Below are 22022 nucleotides of genomic sequence, written 5' to 3'. Positions count from 1 at the left end.
AGATGATGTACCTACTTGGTTACCAAAACCAGACCCTCAGAGAATGGTTTATTCTTTCCTTTTTAGTTATACCAGCTGGAGTGTCAATGGAAAACAAATGACTTCTCATCCCAGCTGCATACAGGAAAAAGTATTGAAGATGAAGCAGTCAGCAACTATATGCATCCCCATCTCAGGTAACATCTCTTTTAGATACTTAACTCTTGGCTTTTAGATTGGAAATGTCATCTTTGGATGCTCACACTCTAAAAGCTTTTGTCCACAGCTTTACAATTTTTGTGTTCTTCTGTAGAAATAAGCGTTGCGGATTTGAAAGTATCAATTTGCATGTTGAGGTGGTAAAGAAAAATACAGAAGCTGTTCAGTTTGCTTGCAGTGACTCAGGAATTGTCTGTACACACTTCATACTGCTGTAAATACGATTAAAAGCAGTGGCCTTCATATCTTGATAAAAGTGAAGCTATGCCCAGAAGTGAAAATAAAGCCATATATCTAAATTATGATAGTTTCATTAAAATGTGACAATGCTATCAACAAATTGAAATGAGATAGAATGTGTATCTATCAGTGTAACTCTTCAAGGCCTCAATAGGTGCCAGTGCTGTTTTGCAGAGTTCTAGGACTGATTTGTACTGAGTGGAAATCTCCAGATGTGTTTAGGGTGCAACAGCCTTTTCCTAGGGTGCTGTGGATGAATTAAATATCTTACCACATAGAGTACTTGAGGAGGAAATTTTAAGTGAACAGAGTTTTCTCCTTTGTGCGGGTTTCCAGGTGTTCCTTGTACATGGAGATAAAAAGTGGCTATTATTAATGATTTTGCACTATTAATGGAAGGGTTTGATTTCATCATTATACACGTAGAGGATCTGATAGTTCTATGCTATTGCTTGAAGAGAACGATAGTCATTGAAAGCAAGTTCTGAATGGCTGAGTTTTACCAATTGCTTCCAGTAATGCTACTTTTTCCTTAATGCTTACAGGTCAGGTAGCAAGCACAAAAGTCATTGAAGTTTGTTGAAGTATGGGGGGAAAAGAGAAGTACATATGCATGCTATACAGTTGTCGCTTCTTGTTTTTTCCTTATTTGCTGTTTCACGCAAACTAGCAGAATATTTCTGATGAATCTTTTTATGTATCTAACTTATGTTAGATTATATATAAACATGTTTATATGAAATATGTTTATATATCTAAACTGGTCAATGTTATTTCTTAACAGACTGTTGTATGAAAGAATGCAAAGGTTGAAGGAGCAAATAAGCAGCATTTCCAGAAAAAAGGCCTTCAGGCCTCCAGCTCCACCCTATGATTGCTTATACCAGGAGGCTCACCAGTACATCAACAGCATAGCACGGGTTTCTTCAGTCCAAGATCTTTTAGCCCGCCTTCTGCAGTTCCTCCGTGGGGAAAGACCTAAATCACTCCAGGCGATACAAAACCTGTTAAATGAAGAAGCATCTTGGCAACAATCACACCATCAGTTTAGAAAACACCTGGCAGAGGAGTATGCTGTATTCCCTGATGCCATCATTCCTCTGCAAGCTGCTGTCTTACAGTTGCAACACGGCATGCGATTAGTGGCTTCTGAAGTTTATACAGTGCTCAAAAGCTTTGTGCGCCCAGCTGATCTGACCAACCTCCTCACTTCTTTGTTGACATTTCCTTCTATTGGCCATGCCTTCCCCACTCACTTTGCTCGTGCAGAAATTTTATGCTCGGTGAATTCAGTTGAGGTCCTTCATGGACTTAAAAAGTTTTCTCTGAAGCACTCTGAAGGAGAACCTGAGGGAGTAGAGCAGCCGTGCCCAACACTGGAACAGCTCCTAGTGAATGCTTTGTTGCATCTTCGATGCCATGTACTGTCCAGAGGAGAGATGGACCAGAAATCTCTGCAGCTTTTTAGACATCTGTGTCAGGTAACTTCTGAATGCCAGTGGCCAGGTTTCTTGCACTGAACTACCTTGTCCCCAGTACAAGACAGACATGGATCTGTTAAAGTGGGTTGAGAGGAGGGCCACAAAAACTATCAGAGGGCTGGAACACCCCTCCTGTGAAGAAAGGCTGACAGAGTTGGGGTTGTTCAGCCTCGAGAAGAGAAAGCTCTGCAGAGACCTTATTGTGGCTTTTCAGTATATAAAGTCAGCTTATAAGGATGGAAAGAGACTTTTTACCAAGGCTTGTAGGACAAGGCACAACAGTTTTAAACTGAAAGAGGGTAGGTTTAGATTGGACATAAGGAAGAAATTCTTTACGATGAGGGTGGTGAGACACTGGAACAGGTTGCCCAGAGGAGTTGTGGACGCCTCATCCCTGGAAGTGTTGAAGGCCAGGTTGGATGGGGCTTTGAGCAACTTGATCTAGTGGAAGATGTCCCTGCCTGTGGCAGGGGCATTGGACTAGATGATCTTTGGAGGTCCCTTCCAACCCAAGTTATTCTGTGATTCTACCTTGGTAATTGTCAGTATAATGTTCTTAAACTTTTCTTTTTTTCCCCACTGAATTGGTAAAAGATAATTTTAACATAATCTAAAACATTGGATTAACTTGTTGGGACTTATCAAGACATAAAATTATAGCCTGTAATGGTTACCAAATTTTTTATTTGCTCCAACAAAACCCAAAACCACACAAAAACCCCCCAAAAACTTTGTAGAGAGTTTATTTATAAAATGGTTAAGAAAGGGGACTAGGACTTGGCCAAGCACTCTGTTGCATACTGTTTTCTGTGCTTTTTCGTCATTGGTTTGTTGAGAGGGCAATTTACAAATCTTCCTTCAAGTTAGATGGCTTTCATTTAAACTGTTGTAGACTGTAGAGGAGGAGAGCGCCAAACAAGATGGATGCTGCCCCTTTGAAATATGAGGTGATGGGGTGATTTTAAACATTAACTTGTGTAAAAGCATGCTGCTTTGTGTTTCCATAGGCAATTATAAATGAATGGGATGAACAGGAACGCCGTGCCCAAGAGCAGGAGGCAATGGAACACAGTCTGTACAGATACAGAAGTAAAAGGCATGGGAAAGGATGGAGTGAGGAAGACGAGGAAGAAGAAGAATTTAGGAGGAGATTTCCCCTTCACGAAAAGGTAGCATCTGTAATGAAACACAAAAAGTATGTCTGAAGTAGCTCCTGAAAAGGCATGCTATAAGTAAAATGAGATGAGGAATTAAGCAGTTTTTCCTTCAGCCAGAAGAAAAATGTGCGTTAGATTTTGATGGAATGGTATTAAGTACTGTGCTTTTAGTTTATTTTCCCTTCTGCTTGTAGAAAGTTTTTGGAATTAACTTCTGGACTTGAACTGTACTGTGGTTCAGCTTGAATAATCCCAAGTTACTGAATGACAATATCATTACTTATTTGCTGTAAAATTCTGGAGTTTGATTCATTTGGCAAGTAAGATCTGCTGAGGTTTAATTACCTCTGAAGAAGGCTAATCTCTTTGATTAAATAAAGCTGTGAGATTTTTTCAAATTTGGCCTGCATTACTGAGCGATTTTTGAAGTGTATTCACCAAGCAATGTTGAGCAGTACAGAAATCCACAAGACAATTATGTGTGTCAGTGTGTTGTTGGGATGTAATAGGTCAGATCTTCAAGCGACCAAACAGTGTAGAGGTGGTTTATCAGCAGATAAGGCTGCTGCTGCTTTTTCTGCAAGAGGTTTGGTTGGCAGCAGCTCAGGGCTCACTGTACTGCACTGTTGCCTGCTGTGGTTATGCCCCTTAATTGTTCTGTTCACCTGTGTTCTGTTTCAGACTGATATCTGAGCTGTGAGGTAGGCAGTGTTACCTATATAGTGCCAGCTCCAAGTCATTAGCACATTGTCACAATGCCAAAAAATGCAAAAAGCATGGTGGGGAGGGGGGGCGTTAAAGGAAAAAATTATAATTGACCTTTGACTATCATGTAATTTGCAGGACTTTGAAGATATCACAGCTCAGGCAAGCCTGGAAGAAAAAATGGAAACTGAAGATCCGTTGGAAGACCAGCTGGAAGTTGATAGAGCCCTTTTGTCCAAGAGCTCTATGCAAACAGTAATGATGGTTCATCAACAGTTGTGCTTAAACTTTGCTCGATCCCTGTGGTATCAACAGAGTCTGCCTTCTCATCAAGCCAAACATTATTTCAGTACATTTATTTCCTGCTATCAGACTGGTGCATGCCTGGTGTCGCAATTCTATCCTTTAATTGGTAAGATTGCTAGCAATATTTCAGATGTGCAGGTTTAGCTTTGTAATGATTTGTTTCAAATTAATCGTGTTGCAGGTCAAGAAACAGACCTGTTGTGGGGAAAGTGCACAAATATAAATTTTCTTTTTCCAAAGAATTTGCCCCATCTTCAGAATTGTCTTGGTGGAATGCTTTGGTTTTATTCTTTTATGGATATGGTTTTTATTCAATTTGTTAATATATAAGACCAACACAGTTTAAGAATGAACTGAAGCTACTCTACTAAGTGAAATTTTGATCTGCATCTGCATAATCCTGTGGAAATTATGCATTTGCATAATCCTGTGGAAGACAGTCCACTTGCAGAAATTTCCCACAATTAAAATGTGCAATTAAGTTCATAAAAGAATTGGTTTAAATGGAGCTTCTATAATAATTTTAAAAAAGTGGTGGGTTTTTTTACCCTGAATTTTGGCACACTTGATGTGTAAATCATTATAATAATGTGCAAGACCTCAGGGTCATCACCTCTCAAAGCAGATCTATGCTTCAGTTCAGTTCTGATCTAATAAATGTATATGTGTGCAGTTAAGAAGCAGCAGGTAATGCAACAGGGCTGCTGTTTCTACGCTAACTTATTTTTCTGTTCATACCTGAGGGTGTAATATATCTGAATTTTTTGTGTGTTGGATTATTTTTTCACAGAGCCTTGTTACTAATTTTATAGTAAATATCTCCTTGATGTGAATTTATGCAGAGGAACTGTGGTCTCCTGACAGGATCACAGTCCACCTTTAGGATGCTGATTTTACTTCTATACGAAAATTTGATAAAATAGAGGATGTAAACTTTAAGTATGTGTCTCTTCTTCCATACTCCCATCTCATTGCTTATGTGTGGCATATTCTTACATCCTCATAATACATAACATGCTAAGGCTTGGGATACAGGAAAAAAACTTCTTCTATTTAGCTGTAAAAAGAATTAATAGCATGTGTGATGTCTTCCCTTTTTTGCTTCCTAGGTGCTGAAATGAATGATAGTCTTTTGGGAAGCCAACTTCTAGTTAGCACTCTTCTTCACAATACCTTTTTTGAGGAATTAACTTCAGATCTTGTGCTGCAGCAGGATGGCCCATATGACTTTTACCAACATCCTAATATTCAGCAAGTCCGACAGTGCCAACCTGTACTTGATAATTTTGCTAAAGAAGTAAATGGGTTACTGCAGGAATGGCCAGAGCATCCAGTACTTGTGCAGGTAAAGACACCTCAACAAATGTTTGGGGAAAACTGGAGCATTTTAGAATTGCATTTATGTGTAAATACGTGTATGGATATGCATAGACATGTGCATACATACACTTGCCTAGATATTGTCTGTATTACTTATGCAGATGTTTTGAAGTCATACCTGTTTCTTCTTAAGAGGTATTAGGTATTATTAGTTGTTCTATTTTAGTTATGAAAAGTTAAGTGGTATTCACTGCCTACTCTGATCTTACAGCTTTAAGCAATCTTCAGCCTGCCATACCTTCTTGAGGTCTTGAGGTCTTGATTCTTGAGGTCTCTTGCTGTTTGGGCTCCTGTTTTTTCCCAAAATGCTTTCTTTCATAGTGCTTTAAAATGGATATCTTTGGTCCCACTTATGGGGCCTGTGTGGCTCTCAGGTTATATTTCTTAGAGTAACGCAGAAACTCAGAATCGATTGGAACTCTTTGCATTAGGTCATTTGTGCTTCTTTCCGCAAGTGCACTGGCCTTCACTGAACTACTAGTGAGCTTATACTAAAACAAGGAAGCAGTTTAAAATAAAAAAAAAAAATATTCTTACCTCTTGCAGAGGAGGATTATGCTAATACAAATTAGCTTAACTTCATGACTACTTCTGTTGAAGATCAGTTACTACAGGTTGAACGCTTGTTTTTTATTCTGCAGCTGTTAGTTGTGATGGACAGAATTCGGAGTTTTGCACTCTCTTGTCCTCTCTCGAAGTTCCTGAATGGCTTGGAAATCCTTCTTGCAAAGGCACAGGTACGAAAAGAGCTAAGGGAAACTTATTTTGTCTTTTATGTTTCCTTACTTGTATTGGTACCATGAGAAAAACAACTAAAAGCTGTCTGAGTGCCAGGATTTGGGGAACTGAACTTGCTCCATGCTGTAAATTTAAGGACTAGGAATGTAATCCACAGTACTGCATGAGTCTTGCTACGCAAAGACTTAATTTCTGGGTTTGTATAAAGTGGAATGAATTTTTTTTCTTTTTTTTTCTTTTTCCCCAGGACTGGGAAGAAAATGCTAGCCGAGCTTTGTCCTTGAGAAAACATCTTGATCTGGTCACACAGCTGATTATTCAGTGGCGTAGATTGGAGTTGAAGTAAGAACTGTCCTTCCCTACTGCTTTTTCTTAGATGCTGTAAGCTTCTGTCTCTGTCCAGAGACACATTCCAATGCAGAATTGCCTTAATCATGGAACATGCTTCTGTGTCTGTGTCTGTGTCTGTCCTAGTAACAATGTGGGGAAAAAAAACCACAAAGTAGCAGCTGTACTGGCTCAGAATGAGCATGTCCAGGCCATGGTGACCCTATGTATATGCCTCAGGAGGAGTAGAAGCAGGACAGATAACTACAGTACTTCATCCTAATATTTTCCCAATGTTCTCCTGTTTTCTTCCTAGGGTTTACTGAGCCTGCAGTGGTTTGCCTGTTTAACAACCCCCATTAAATTTTCCTTAAAATTATTGTCAAGCCTCCTGTTAAGACCATGTAAAATTTTTATATCCACAGTATGCCATGATCAGAAATTCCACAGGTCTACCTCAAGTTTTGTGAAAATAAAATTTTGAACCTGGCTCTAACTGGTTTTGTTTTCCCGTCCCTAGTTCCTGCATTTCTTCTGTCATATTTAGTAATAGTGGCAAAGCAGTGATCCTCAAGAGTTGATTATGTATATTAAGCATATGTGCAGATTATTCCATCCTGTAAAATTTTCCTTTAGTAGAAACAGAGAATAAAGTTTTTGTGTTGTTTTGGAGCCCAAACTACCCACAATATTTCTGCCTTATTTTTTTCTTCTCTCCCTTTCCTTATTGTTTCCAGTTGCTGGTCAGTAAGTCTGGACAATATTATGAAGCAGCATGTAGAGAAATCCACAAAGCACTGGTTCTCAATCTATCAGATGATTGAGAAGTATGTTCAAGAACAGACAGAGGCAAACACAGGAGGTAAGTGCTGTCATTATATGAATGTGTGATACAGTTCCAGCAATTACTAAGGATGCATAATTAAGGTCCTAAATGCCAGAGTTTGACAATGCACTTTCAGGTGTAGTGCTTGTCCCCTTTGCCCTACAATAAATTCCATGACTACATAGGGCCTTCCATACAGAGTGAACTTTGCTTGGTATTTATTTCTGGAACCACTTGTGTCTCTCATAGGGCCAGCATTGTAGGTGGTGTAAAGAAAAAAGATGTCTGTAGAAAGCATCTGAAACAAAGTAGAGCTGTGGTAACTGCCTGTCATGCATATGTAAACATTTCAAACAGATTTGGAGGGTAGGAGGCCTCCATCTGCAGCTGGAAAAGGCACCTCATTTTTTTTAACTGCAGAAAGCATAATTAATATCCCAGCTGAACTGCTTTTAACATTCTGTATAAAGCCTAAAGCATTCTTACAGTAAGTATGTTTTGGTACATACTGTTCTTAGCAAATCTGTCTGCAGGTGTACATGTTACGTAAAATAGGGGAAAGAATATAGCTCTCAGTCCCTTGCCTCCCAAAATTTAATGAAATTGTAAAGATGAAAGTAGCATCCTGTGGCATGAGGCAGGGTTCTTGCAATCTCCTGACTAAATAATGCACTTACTTGATGAGCTTTAGATCCTTAGGTTATTTTACATCATCTCCAAGTGGACAGCATGTCTTCTTCCATAGGTAATGCTCTGAAGACACTGTCTTTTCTACCAGATTCTTCTAAGATCTATTTCTGTCTTCATGATTTTTTGAGGAGTTAAGGAACTGGCAGTGACTAATTTGTAGTATGGCTCATCATAACCGAAAAAGCCATTCATTCAATAGCAAGTATTCTTTAAATACTTCATGCACTCTGAAATTGGACATGTAGCTGGCCTCCTCAGTTGCTATGTTACTGCTGCCTGTCTTCTCCCCTCTCCTTTCTTCCACTGTGTTGTTTGTTGGTTTTACTTATTATTAAATTAGAATTCTTCCCCCCCACACCCTTTTCCTATTTTGTTTTGAACCTTTCCTAATAGAGACCTGATACTTAGTTGGAAGTTTACAAAGAGCAAACAACAATTTTCATGTAGAAGGTTTTTTTTCATTGTTTTCTCCCCCTTTCCTTCTAAATTTCTGGTACAACGTTCAGAAACTGAGCAAATGGATCTGAAAACGTTGGTCAGCACACTACAAGCTTTCATTGAAGGATCCACGCTGGGAGAGTTTCATGCACGACTTCAAGCACTACTGGTTTTCCACTGCCATGTCTTGCTGATGCCTCAAGTAGCAGAAAAGGGTAAGTTGTTTATATTACATGTGTTGAGTATTCTTTGCAACAACCTGACCATCAGGTGTTCAAGACTTTCCAAACAGATCACTAAGCTCATAAATACAACACAAGTCTATGCTGCTGTTTTTCCCATTTTAATGAAGAGTACTGTTGGTCAGTTTACCTCATCTTTTGGTGTTGCTAAGCTTCATGGTTACAAAAAAAACCAGGATGCATTTCTCCTCTTGATACTGAAGAATATCCTGTTTTAAAAGAAGCTTGTTATTGTCTGTCCCTTCTAGACATTCTGTGCAGCATCCTGTGGAATCTATACAATTATTATAAGCAGTTTTCGGAGTGTGTTGAGGCCAGAATCGCTGAACTTCGTCAACCTATAGAAAAGGAACTTAAGGTAAAAGGAAACTTTGCTCATACAATATACTGATCTAATTAAAGGAACAATGGAGCAGATATTGTTTGAATTTGTATATAATAGTTTTGGCCACTGAAATCTGTACTATAATTCACATTTTCTTCAGCAAGAATTTATTTTTGGGGTGGGGAGTTAGTTGAAGTCTTTAATGTTTGGTCGGTACCATTTAGCCATGGAGGTTTATACCCAGTAGTGAAGCCCCTTCGGATTTCACATTTGGCTATGCATAAACACATATGTTAATAGAATAGGATGCCTATGCAATAATTTGCTCACTTTCTAAAACGTCTTGCATTTTAAGACCGCCAGGTCATCATAGCTGATCAGCTTTAAAGATCATCTTTTTATATGCAAATACTTCATTGCATTTATATAAGTAATCCCATTGGTTATTTATTTTTCTAATAGGAATTTGTGAAAATTTCAAAGTGGAATGATGTCAGCTTCTGGGCTATAAAACAATCAGTTGAAAAAATACGCAGGTAACTCAGCTTGGAATTAAGCTCCGTGTTTGTAACCTTCCTTCTAGATGATTTCTCTATGATGTTAAATTTGAATGCAAGAATGTTTCTTCTGCTTGTAACACAGTGGAAACATTTATTTCCAGCAGCTGAGAGATTTCCAGGATTATAAAACCCAGTAACATATTTTTTCTTTCCTTTGGTAATTAGGACCCTCTTTAAATTCATGAAGAAGTTTGAGGTTGTTCTGGATGAGCCATGTCGGCCTGCCTTGGTGGAAATTGGTAAAGAAGAGCAGCTGGACTGCTTGCAAAAGCAGGAAGAATCTGAGAACAAAGAGACCAAAGTTCAGAGGCTAAACCACATATTAAGAAAAGTTCTGTCTGCTACAACAGATGTTGCCAAGGTGACTGTATTCTTTATTCTAAGTGTGGGAAGGATATTTTCTCTATTCTCATCTGTATGTTGCTTTTTGCTGATTTATGCAGAAAAATCTTATGTAAGTGTCAAATCTGTTGAATATATCATCAACTTTTTGGTCTTACTTGTGTTCAGTGTTATGAAACACTGCAGATGGGTGGGAATGCAGCATGGAAAGACAAGCATGTTCTGTATTGATTTGACACAATATCTATGCTCTAATATAGAGATGATAGCAGTTACACATTTCATCTCCAAGTTGCTTGCATGTTGTCTGCAGCAATTTGTTACTTCCCTACTGGTGCAGTAGTATGGACTGGGAGTTGACGTTATTATCGCCCCTTTTTCTTCTTCTAAACAAGGACCCAGACAAATGATCATGTAACTGTAGGATTTGTGCATATATAAGCTCTGATTAAATATAAAATTATTTGAGCTTGAATCCTGATGGGGGAATGCACTACATTGTCATACGTTTGCTGTTGGCTGACAGCTTGTGTACTGCGAACATTTGCCTTGGACTAGCTGATACGTGGTAAATCCTGCTCCACAGTACCACAGTTTAGTGTGTCTCTAAGTTGTCCAGCTCAGAGAGGAAGTCAACTAATTTTCTTCCTGAAATAGATTCCTATTCATCATCCATTATTTTTTATTAATAAAGATGCAAGGAGACAATTGTAACTCATCAGAATTTGGGGGGGAGTGGGAAATGCTCAGTTACTCTCAGCTTCCAAGGCTTTGTTCAGTTTCTTCAGACCAGGAGGGTGGCTGATCTTGCTCTTGTCCTGTGACAGTCAGGAGGGTAAAGTGAGGAGGCAGAAATCTGATGCAAATCTAATGTGCTTGGTTGTGGGTTTGGTTTGTTGGTTGATGGTTTGTTTGTTTGTTTGCAAGCCTGTTACTGATAGTTAACAGGGTTGTTGGTTTCACTTGTTGTGATTTCATATTGTCTTCATTCCTTAAATAAGATGCATGCAAACTTAAATTGAACAGACCGTAGGGATTAACTTAGGACATGCTGGGGGATTGCTTCTGTTATTTAATAATTTCTATTTTCGTACTGGGGTTTTTTTGTTCTTTAGCAGTTCAATTAAATTTGTGTCTAGTGGAAAGTAAGTGATGGTGTTCTTATCTAACACCTTGAGGGCATTAGTGATTTAGATTAATGTGCCTTTGAGCTTGGAAGGCTGAGGAAACTGACTGGAAGCAGTGATAACCTCTGTGAAAGAGGTCATGACAAACACCTAAGAGAGGAGGATCATAGCATCTTCCATTCGTTTGGCTGTTTTCAAAACTAACGTATGCCTGACGTGCATATATTGTGATTTTCCTCAAATGTTGGTGCTGAACTGTTCAAATGATCACATGGGCATGTTTTGGGGTTTCAGATGAATGCAGAATTTAGCCCCTGTTTTTGCAGTGAGTTACTCTTAATGGTCAAATAAGACAGCTTTGAGTATATGTGTATAATTGGATTGGTTTTTATTTTTTTTTCTCAGAGGGCACTCCCAGGAGAATGTCAGGATGGCATTACATTTCATACAGAATCTCTTCAGTATCGTCTGCCTAAGCTTACTAAAAAAATGAAGAAAATGTGTACTACAGTGACAGAAAATAATTCATTCTTAAGTCTGGTGGAAAATCTTGACCAGTTCACAGGTTAAGTATTCTTGTGATTTCCATACCATAATTGACCTCTGTAACATAAATCGAACAAATCAGGAAAAAGTGTAGCTATATAGTTCCCTTCCCAGACTATCTTCCCATGGCTGCTTTGTGTGCATTAAATTTTCATATCTCTTACCCTTCCCTGCTGTCTTCTATACAGGTGGTATCATTGTTTCTGTAGTTGAACTGCAAAATTTAACATTTGATCAGACAGCAGATAAAGAGAAGCAGAAATCAGAGGCAAAGCATATTCAGATGCAAAAGCAACGGGCTTTGTCAGATCTCTTTAAAAGCCTTGCTAAAACAGGTGAGCTTTGACTAAAAATGTGCTTGGTTTAAAAGTACAAGGTTCTTAAGCATTTTACTGTTTTTGCCAATACATCTAAACCCTCCATAATACTATGTTCTTGAAGTCACTGAGCCACTAATATGTAGAAGCATTTAAGTCTCTCTTTCTCTTCGTCTGTTGACTATGAGGCCTGGTGTGTTAGGTCTTTCAAATACCTTCTATTCTTTTTATATTCTATTACATGTACAACAGTAGCTTTTCTGAAGCAGAAATCTGCTTCATCTCCAGTCAGAAGTCACTGCCCAGCTTTTAGACACAAGAGGGAAGCTCATTCATTATCTTGTATCCATTCTCTGATCCAGAACTGAAATTAAGTTAGCTCATTAGAATGAAAGCCCATCTCTTGATTGACAGACTGGCAGAGATTGGATTGGCAGAGATGTGGTTGAGCCATGGAGACTGAATGGTCCATTGATGGGAATCGTTGGAGGCACCCTGTTCAGCAGCCCAGTCTCCATTGCTCCCCTTGCTAGTCTTAACGTAAAGGACCTACCCAAACTGTTAGTTGTTGCCTTTTCCTTTGGTGTTACATGAAATTATTAATCAACTGTTCTTAGTCACTGAGCACTTTAGAAACCAGCATTAAGTAAGCAGTCTTGTTAAATAAACAGTCTAAGTCAGAGGCTAAGTCATAGGCAGAATTAGAAATTAATGTCACTTTGCCAATTTTTTTTTTCTTCTTTTTTGAAGATAGTTTAGTGGGGGTTTTGAGGGTTGGTTTTTTTTTTTCTCTTGGCCACCACCACCAACCTCCTTTATACACACAGGTCTATCTTTGTCTTATTTCAGCTGTGGTTTTTAGCTATGTTCAGCTGAAGATAGCTAAGCTATGATGTGTTCTTACATTACAAAACTTGCAGCGTGTTCAAAGACTTGTCAAAATCAGACAGCATCAGGGAAAAAAAACTGCATCAGAAGGTTTTATATCTTAATACCAACTGTATGAGTGACTTTTTTCATGTTAAAAAAAGAGGGCATAAAAGGATGTGTATTCAAATGTCATTCCAGGTTTGTCATACCGGAAAGGTCTTTCCTGGTCCCGTTCAAAAGACTATCATGAAATACTCTACCTACGTCCACTGGACTTGCGTAGTGCATTAGGTGTAGTAAATTGTACACATGAACTGGATGCCACGTATGTACACAGTATTTCTAACCCTTAAAATGTATGAATTGCAGCTATAATATATAGAATTTATTGCATGTGGATTTAGACTGGAATTTCTGGACTGTAATTCATTTTGGATTTTACATATTCCCTTCCCTTCCTACTATTGTCAGTTTGAAAATCCTGTACATATTGTACTGGCACATACAACTGAGCAACGGTTTTGTTTTGTGTTGTTTTTGTTTGGGGGGGGTGTTTGGGGGTGGTTTTCGGTTTTTCTGTTCCTTTTTTTTTTTTAATTGCACTTCTGACAACTGTATCCTCAGTTTCATTGTTTCTGTGAATTAGATTTCAATTAGCCTTCCACCATGCAGCTTTGCCTGAGATGCTTTGCTAGCATCATATTAGAACGTAGACTGCTAATGATTTTATTAAAGATGAGTTGTAACATACAGGGATTACCTAATTGTTTTGTCTTCATTGAATAATGGGATATTTCAAGAGAAAATAGATAGACTTCAAAGTGGGCATTTCTGGAAAAAACTTACGTAGAGGAAAGGTGTTCTTTCAGATGTTTCTCTGTTGTTTTTCTGGCAGCAAGTGATTTTTGTCATTGAGACATGCTGGTTATTGTCCTCCTCAGATGTAAGGATTTAGTTTATACCTTTCATCAAGGCCAACATAAAGGCTTCCCTATTGAGCTGGATTTAGCTGCATGGGGGGGGAACCACTATTTAAGTGCTAAATAATATTCAAAGATAGAGATTTTGCTGCTATTGCTTAGGGTTTCCTTAGAGTTTATTTTAAAAATTAAATGTTTTCTTAAGACTAGAATACTGGTGGAGAAAACGAAGAATTACAAGATCAATGCATTTGCAAAGTAACAAATTGTAAGCAAATTTGTTAGGTTGAAGAGCTGACCTGGTAGTTCCTGTGTGCTGAGATACTGAAATTATATACCTTTCTAATATCAGACTTTATTTTGTGCTCTGTCAGGTTGCTGACAGAGATTTCTTCTGCCTGGGATGGGTGCCAGAAGTACTTCTATCGGTCACTTGCACGCCACTCTAGACTTCAGACAGCGTTGTTAGCACCTGCCAAGGTAAAACCACTGAAGTAAAAATAGAAATCCTACTTCTGTTAACTTTATTTTACCAGCTTGGACTGAAATGTTCTAGTAGTAAAAAAGTGATGAGAGATAATGCTATGTTCTGTAATATGATACAAAATATGATATTTTGGGACCAATCATTAAATGCAGCATTTTAAAACCTATTGTTTTATGAATGAACAATATTAGTTTAGTGAACTAAGTTAATGATATGTTCAATGTACTGTATCTTTCATCCCAACAGATCACAAATTGCTACTTTTTGTGCATGAAGGAAACTCCTGAAATGCTGAATCAAAACTTGTTAGGAAAACAAAACCAGGATTAGTTGGTTTTGTTTTCCTAACAAATGAGCTCTGCCAAATCAGTACCAGTTTTCCAGTATTCCAGGAAAAAGGGATCTCTTCCAGACACTCTTCCTCTCACTATGCTTCACCCCTTGTTTTACAACATGATCTTGTCAAATGTCACAGCTGATAATGGCCATAAATAATGGAACATAGCTGTGTTGTGAACATTTATTTGAAGCTTTAAAATGGGATCCCTTCTAATGAAAGGACTGAAAGTAATTGTCAATAAATCTGGTAAAACCAATTGTGGAAGTGTTTTTAGCAATGGTCATGAATGTAAAAATTTAGGCTGGTATCTCTTTAGATTTTAATAATCATTTATGTAAGGTAGCTTTACTGTTGGAACTAAATTCCTGATAAGAATTGTGGATTCACAGAATTGCTGATAAGAATTCAATATGACTGTTGTTGCAGAAGCTACTTGAAAATCAAATTTGTATGCAGGTTATATGGAAGATGCAGAAAAATGAAGATGGGAAAACTGTAATAATTGTAATTTTTGTCTGCATTTTAAGACTTGTTCAATTAAACATAACCTTTCAGCCTGCTAAGTGAAATGAAATGGAGGCACAGAGAATGTTGTTGTCTGCTTATTCATCTAACTGTTCCCTCCCACTTTTTCTGTATCTGTTTTCTTTAGGATATTGGACTAGGTAGCATTGAACGATGCAAAGGGTTCACTGCACACCTCATGCAGGTGCTTGTCAGACAGAGACGATCTCTTACTGCATTGACAGAGCAGTGGATCTTACTGAGGTATTTTGCATTTTCCAACATTTAAATGTTGGCAAGGAGTTTGACAGTAAGCAATTCAGTTCAGAAAGATGGAAAATAAGGTAGAAGAAAATAAAATTCTTCTCCCTACTTCCCCATTTCTCTTCTCCCCTCAGTTAAGCCTAGATAGAAAAGATGGGGGAGGGGGGGTGTTGCAAAAAGAGGGAGTTAGATATTGTTTATCCTGTCATTGCAGCCAATATTTTGGAATCAAAATAACTTGGGAAAACAAGTTAGGCATACGTTAATACCATGAAATAATTACTGTAGTTAATTACACAGTTAAACCATTAAACCTATAGATTGTTAAATCTCTCTCATTTGGTATTGGCCTAAGTTAATGTTGGCTATGTTCAAGTTGTTGGTTTGATCTGGAGCAAATAAATGATCTGGATGGCACTTTGAGCCAAAATGAAAAAACCTCAACAGCTTACAAAGAAAAATTCTAGAAAAGTGGGAGGTACTAGATCTTGTGTCAAAACTGTCAAAGGAAAAGTGTATAGGAAATCTTTCTTACTTGATAGGATTTTTTCACTCTGTTGCTTGACTCATCAGTTTCACTGCAAGCTCCACTGTTGTTCTGCATATTTGTGCTCATCACTAATGTAATCCATAAAACTTTTTTAAAGTTAGGTCAGGAACTATTTCCTTTGTACAGGGAAGGAAATCTAGACTGGAGATTACTGGTGCAAAATTTATATTAACCCTAGGAAACTTGGAAAAACAAACAAAAAAACCCTCCAACAAACCAAACAAAAGTCCAAAACACAAACCCCTCAACTTTACAGTTGCAGGAATAGTAAAACTTCTAAGACACTTACCTGCGTTGCTGTGACTTTCATTGCAAATCAGATTAATCATTTGTTATGATCTGTTACACAGCACTTTAGAGAATGAAGGTGCGTTAGAATCTAATTTGCTTTTATAATGGAGGAAAATGAACGATATTTGAGTATCAGGCCAGGAGTTTAAGGTTTGTTTGAAAAGGTGGTGTAGATTCTGAGAAATCTCACAAAGCCCTGTTTTCAGGACAACTCAAACATATGCAATGGAGAGAAAAATTCACTAATTAAACACAACTTCTTTTAAAAAAAGACTATCATTTTAGTTTTTCTAGAAAAAGTTTGACTTCCATTGAGTCCATATTAGCTAAATCTTTTATGAATTTAGTCTGAAGGTTGAGCTTTTAAAAGGGAAGTATAACATAAAACTCAGTGATTGTAACTTTTCCTTCTTTCTTCTTAACTAGGAACCTCCTGAGCTGTATACAAGAGATAGATTCTAGGTTGACTGCTGATAGAGAATATAATGTAGCATTTCCTCCTCAAGACAGTATTCAACACTGGACTGACAAACTGCAGCAACTTTCCATGCAGTGCATGATGGTTCTCGAGGAGCTGTCTTGGTTTATACAATGCTGCCCAAAAGAAGAGTTAACAAAGTGCAGTGACAGTGAAAGAACAGATGTCAAAACAAACATTTTTCAGAGTTCAGGACCTGAAATGGGAAATGTTTTTATGGGAATACCTGACCTAATTCCCTCAGAGCTAAAGTACTTGTCTCCAGTAACAATTGAGCAACTGCCTCCTGGATGCAGGATGCGAAATAAGGATCAGTTATGGCTGCAGCTAGCTACACAACTGACTGCAATGCTGGCAAATGTGAAGGCAATGAAAGCAGAAGTGGACAAAATAAGACAACAGCCATGTGAGACCTTGTTTTATTCCTGGTGAGTTCTACATGTGCGTGAAATTGAATCTCTGTATGTTTTATGTTCATATAAGATATGTGAAGTCATCTTGAAAATGTTTGCCTATGCGTATCTTGAGAAGTGTGTTCATGTGCTTGAAGCTTGTTTCCGTTTGTTTTTCTGGCAAAATGCAGTGCCTGGCTTTTTAAACAGATGTATGTGTCTCCTCCCACTCCCCTGACAAGTCAGAAAAAAAATTGGTCCACCTCGGCTTCTCAGTTTGTCTTTGGTCTCCTGGGTTTTCATCCCCATAGCTCCTTAATTAATGAGGGGAATTTCAAATGTCAATTTAATGAAGAAACTTTTATTTTAAAAGAAATCCGGGGCCTATTTAATAACAACAATAATCTCTCATTTTCTTTCCGCTTCAAACAGTGTGAGTATAAGTGGCACACCTGCTTGTCGTCAAACATTTTATTCAATAAGTTCAAGACAGAGATCATCTTGAGAACTGGAGAACTGCCTCCCCCTCATCTGTGCCCCAAGAAAAGGTTTAATCTTAAATTGAACTGTTTGTTCTTCTTTCAGTATTATTGTATTTCTTGTTGCAGGAGAGATTTTGAAGTTTGCACATCAGCTATGAGTTCTTTGCTGGAAGTCTCAGCTCAGTTACAAGGCATAGAGTCCCTGTTTCTTCCAAATGGGGAAGACAGGCAAGCTGCAAATCAGATGGCCCTAATCAAGAGCCTAAAGTATATACAAGAAGAAGTTAATAACACATCTGCAGATTTCACAGCCTGGAGAACACAGCTTTTTGCTTCCATGTCAAATTGCAGTGGTAAGGACAACTCTTCTCTGCCCGTTTTGTAATTCAGATAAAGACATAAGAATTCATTAGTTTGGTTATTGCAGAAGATGGCTCCATGTTCATTCAGATATCCAGAAACACTTTATGAAATTCAAACTTGCAAAATTTAGTCCAGACTTAATTTGTGCAGTAATATTCCCCACCCACCCTCCCAGTCACTGTTGATGACAGATCTTACACCATAGTTGTAGGTCAGGATTAGCAAGGAGATTTTAAGAGATCTGTGTAGTAAAAATTGCATAGTGCTGATCTTGCTCCTTGCATAGGGGAAACAGTAACCTGTAATTTAATGTGTTTCTATGTAAAACTGCCTGTGTTATGGTTCAGAAGGAGATCAACAGTCAGATGAAGAGTTTGTGGAGCACTTCTCAGCAAAAGTGGAAACTGTTATCCATGTTGTTCTGTATGCCATCCAGTGTTTGGTAGAGAGAAAACAGGAAGATGGAAAAGAGGAAGAAAAATCAACAGAGGAAAATGGTGAGTTTGTTAATTTACTTAAGGGTGAGGAGGAGAGTTTAAACTATGCAAATCTAAAATTTCTTTAAACTGTGTGTCTAGCAGAGGTACCAATACACAAGGAAATTGCCGTTTTAGTAGAAGTTGTCTATTTAAACAGATAGGATGGATATTTCTAGATTGCTTGCTATAACATTTTTAGAATGTCTGACTTGTTTTCCATATTTTTTATGTATTTCAAACAAAGAGGAGACAGCCTCATTTGACGTGATTAAAGCAGGACATATAACTAAGCTTTTGGATCAAGATCTTTCTGCTGATTTGGATTCTTTGCATGTACAGAAAGCAATTTTAGCAGTTTCAGAACTCCTGGAGAACCTGAAATCTTATGGGGAAGATTACACTTCAGATAAACATAAGGTAAAATTGTTCTTGAGAGTTTTTGGCTTAAGGGTCTCAAAAGATTTGGAAGTGTGAACTTTGGTGGTTAAACATGCGTTGCTTCTTATTGTCCAATACCTTAGAACTAGAAGCATGTGAGAAATTGTGGCCAAATACAGGTACTCTTCTGTAGTGCAAAAGCCAGCTGTTCCTTTAGTAAGAAGGAAAAGTTTTAGTTTTTGTAAAAAATCTAGAAAAAGCTCTGGAAACTTTAGAAATTGTATTTAAACTCACCTACTGATATTTCTGGTTTGAGCATCTGTTTTCAGTCTCTATCATCACCGTCTCTGAGGTGTATCTCAGTATGTACGTAATCACGTTTGACAGCTGTTCTTTGGTTTTAACTGCAGTTCTTCAACCAGTCCTGCTATTTGCTGGTGCGTCTAAAGCCCATGCTCTGCAAGTATTCAGACCTTATCCTGTTCTACCTCACTGTTTCACTGGCATCTCACAGGAGTACTGGAAAACTGCTTTCTGTTCTAACTAGCATTTTTACAGACCTTGCCCAAAAGGTAAGTTATTAGAGATAACAGTGGATATATTTTGCACCTCGAATACTGTGTTCAGTTTTGGGCCCCTCACTACAAGAGAGACATTGAGGTGCTGGAGTGTGTCCAGAGAAGGGCAACAAAGCTGGTGAAGGGTCTGGAGCACAAGTCTTATGAGGAGTGGCTGAGAGAACTGGGGTTGTTCAGCCTGGAGAAAAGGAGGCTGAGGGGAGACCTTATTGCTCTCTACAACTACCTGAAAGGAGGTTGTAGCGAGGTGGGGATCGGTCTCTTTTCCCAGGTAACAAGTGATAGGACAAGAGGAAATGGCCTCAAGTTGTGCCAGGGGAGGGTTAGATTGGATATTAGGAAAAATTTTACTTCACTGAAAGGGTTGTCAAGCATTGGAACAGGCTGCCCAGGGAAGTGGTTGAGTCACCATCCCTGGAGGTATTTAAAAGACGTTTGGATGAGGTGCTTAGGGACATGGTATAGTGGTGGACTTCGTAGTGTTAGGTTTACGGTTGGACTCGATGATCTTAAAGGTCTTTTCCAACCTATACGATTCTGTGATATATGGTAAGCATATATTTAATGTATACAAAAGTCTTAAGTAGAAACTAAGCTGAAAGATGTACTTACTAATACAGAAATTTTTGAGTTTCTGTTTGCCTTTGTAGGGGTTTTGCCTGCCAAAAGAATTACTTGAAGATGAAGCTGGAGAGGGAGCAACACAGTTTCATGATTACGAGGACGGTGGTATTGGAGATGGGGAAGGCAAGAAGGATGTGAGCGACAAAATAGAAAGTGAAGATCAGGCAAGTGTTTGGGGTTGTTCTTGTTTAATTCAAGTAAAACTGGAAAAGCCCTTGAAATCCATGTTGTGGATGTTTCAGGGAAAAGAAACATGAAGTTACCTTCAGTTTCCTGTTTAGGTTGGCTTTTATTTTTGCAATAAGCTTATAAATATTGTTGTGGTACTTTAAGCTTTAATATATAGGCAAGATCCATTGTAATTTTTGGCTTTACCAATAATTCAGATAGAAGACAGTTTTCAAAAGGGTGAAGAGAAGGAGAAAGAGGATCAAGATTCTAAACCAGACATTGAAGGAGAAGACAATGCAATTGAAATGTCAGAAGACTTTGAAGGAAAAATGCATGATGGAGAACAGGAGAAAAAAGGTTTGGTCCTTCCACTATGGCAAACCTATAAGAAATGTTGTAGATCAATCCAATAATGGTTGGGTACTTTTATATAATTAAGTGTATACTGAAAAGTCAGTGTTCAACAACAGAGTAGTGCCATTTTGCATATGAATGCTAAGAAGTATTAATATGAATGCTAAGAAGTGTACAAAGAAAATACTGTCTCTCTTCTTTCACTGTGATGGTTTTGGAATGAAGGGAGACGATTCTTTCTTCCTGTTGTGAGCTGACCTATAGATGCAGTTTAAAATTAATCCCTGACTTTGTGGAGCTGTTGAAGATCAACAGAATACTTGAGAATATGGCTGTACTTAACTTCAAAACGTGACTAATGAAGCTATTGCTAACTTTTAAGCAATGAGAAGAATTTAAGTTTACCTTTTTAAAATGGGAAAAAATAGCAACATTTGGTAGATTTATTCAAGTTGTTACTCGCCCAAAACGTATCAGTTCTTCACTTTAAAGGGTAACAGCTTGAACATGTGAAACTAATGTGGCTTATAAATTACAGTAGTGTTAATCTACCTTCAAATCTCTGACAAAATGCCAAGAATAAGTTCACCTGCACAAGAAGGGAAATTCCCAAACTAATAAACAGATAAAGTAGAATGGACCGTCCCCCTCCCAGTAATGCCAAAATGCTTTGAAAATGGAGGATGGAGAGGGTAAGGAATAGAGAGTTTAAATCATCCAAGTTTTGCACCTGCGACTTGTTAGTCTGAGGGAGAGAATGCTGTCTGTGTCTGTATGTCCAAGAGAACGCTCTGAACCACATAATTAGGAACCTGCTCTTCTGGGTGTTAGTGCATGTGTATCTCTTTTGCATCTCTCAATTAACTGCATAGGGTGATGAAATTAAGATGCTAAGTATGACTGCTTGTTTATTTATGAAGTTAACAAAAAAGTTGGCTTTATCTCTTCTGTACGGAAACACATTCTGAACTATACACAGAAAATGATGAAAATTCAGATGAAGAGGAAGACCTGGATAAGCAGATGGGAAATCTTGATAATGCTGAAGCTGAAGATAAGCTGGATGAGAGGCTCTGGGGGGATGAAGATGATGATGATGAAGATGCCAGTAGTAAAACAGAAGAAACTGGACCAGGAATGGATGAGGTAAAGAGAAAAGGGGTGGGAAGAAGAATATAAAAGAAATTAAACTCTGTTAACTTGATGTGACCTAGACCATGAGCTCCCTTGCATAGCTCTTGGTCTTGGAAAGGGATAATTTAAGTATATCAAGTTATTTAGTATTGTATCTTTTTCTGTAGGAGATGATGTCGTGTCACTCAGACTTTGAGAAGCAGGTAGCATAATGGAGTTTCTTTTGAATTTGTTGGTTAATAGGAGGATTCAGAGCTCGTTGCAAAAGATGACAATTTGGGCACGGGAAACAAGGATAATAAAAAACAGCCTCCCAAGGATGAGGAAAACGAGCAACAAGAAGAGGACAGTGGAAACAAAGAGAAAATCCATGAACAAATTGATGAGGTAAAAATGATTTGGGCTACAGAGTGTCTTG

At 38.1% G+C, this 22022-nt stretch overlaps 1 protein-coding gene across 4 annotated transcripts in view; it reads left to right on the top strand.

Annotated features, from left to right (window-relative positions):
* Window positions 1–22022, top strand: part of MDN1 (midasin AAA ATPase 1) — a 105336-nt gene that overhangs the window by 67772 nt on the left and 15542 nt on the right. For 3 of the 4 annotated variants that reach the window (XM_072855480.1, XM_072855478.1, XM_072855481.1), the window contains 26 exons: window positions 67–176; window positions 1223–1919; window positions 2927–3088; window positions 3920–4193; window positions 5197–5432; window positions 6109–6204; window positions 6453–6547; window positions 7270–7394; window positions 8555–8701; window positions 8977–9086; window positions 9516–9589; window positions 9779–9974; window positions 11488–11647; window positions 11817–11963; window positions 13014–13140; window positions 14110–14215; window positions 15215–15330; window positions 16598–17077; window positions 17650–17876; window positions 18234–18383; window positions 18610–18782; window positions 19154–19315; window positions 19972–20109; window positions 20332–20473; window positions 21450–21616; window positions 21848–21991. In XM_072855480.1, the coding sequence (XP_072711581.1) occupies window positions 67–176; window positions 1223–1919; window positions 2927–3088; window positions 3920–4193; window positions 5197–5432; window positions 6109–6204; window positions 6453–6547; window positions 7270–7394; window positions 8555–8701; window positions 8977–9086; window positions 9516–9589; window positions 9779–9974; window positions 11488–11647; window positions 11817–11963; window positions 13014–13140; window positions 14110–14215; window positions 15215–15330; window positions 16598–17077; window positions 17650–17876; window positions 18234–18383; window positions 18610–18782; window positions 19154–19315; window positions 19972–20109; window positions 20332–20473; window positions 21450–21616; window positions 21848–21991 (4761 nt within the window). The remainder of the gene's footprint in view (window positions 1–66; window positions 177–1222; window positions 1920–2926; window positions 3089–3919; window positions 4194–5196; window positions 5433–6108; window positions 6205–6452; window positions 6548–7269; window positions 7395–8554; window positions 8702–8976; window positions 9087–9515; window positions 9590–9778; window positions 9975–11487; window positions 11648–11816; window positions 11964–13013; window positions 13141–14109; window positions 14216–15214; window positions 15331–16597; window positions 17078–17649; window positions 17877–18233; window positions 18384–18609; window positions 18783–19153; window positions 19316–19971; window positions 20110–20331; window positions 20474–21449; window positions 21617–21847; window positions 21992–22022) is intronic. The other variant, XM_072855479.1, reaches the window with a different exon arrangement.

This window comes from Ciconia boyciana, chromosome 3, assembly GCF_034638445.1.
Source record: "Ciconia boyciana chromosome 3, ASM3463844v1, whole genome shotgun sequence".
Classification (NCBI taxonomy): domain Eukaryota; kingdom Metazoa; phylum Chordata; class Aves; order Ciconiiformes; family Ciconiidae; genus Ciconia; species Ciconia boyciana.
This window is presented reverse-complemented; position numbering and strand designations above follow the sequence as displayed.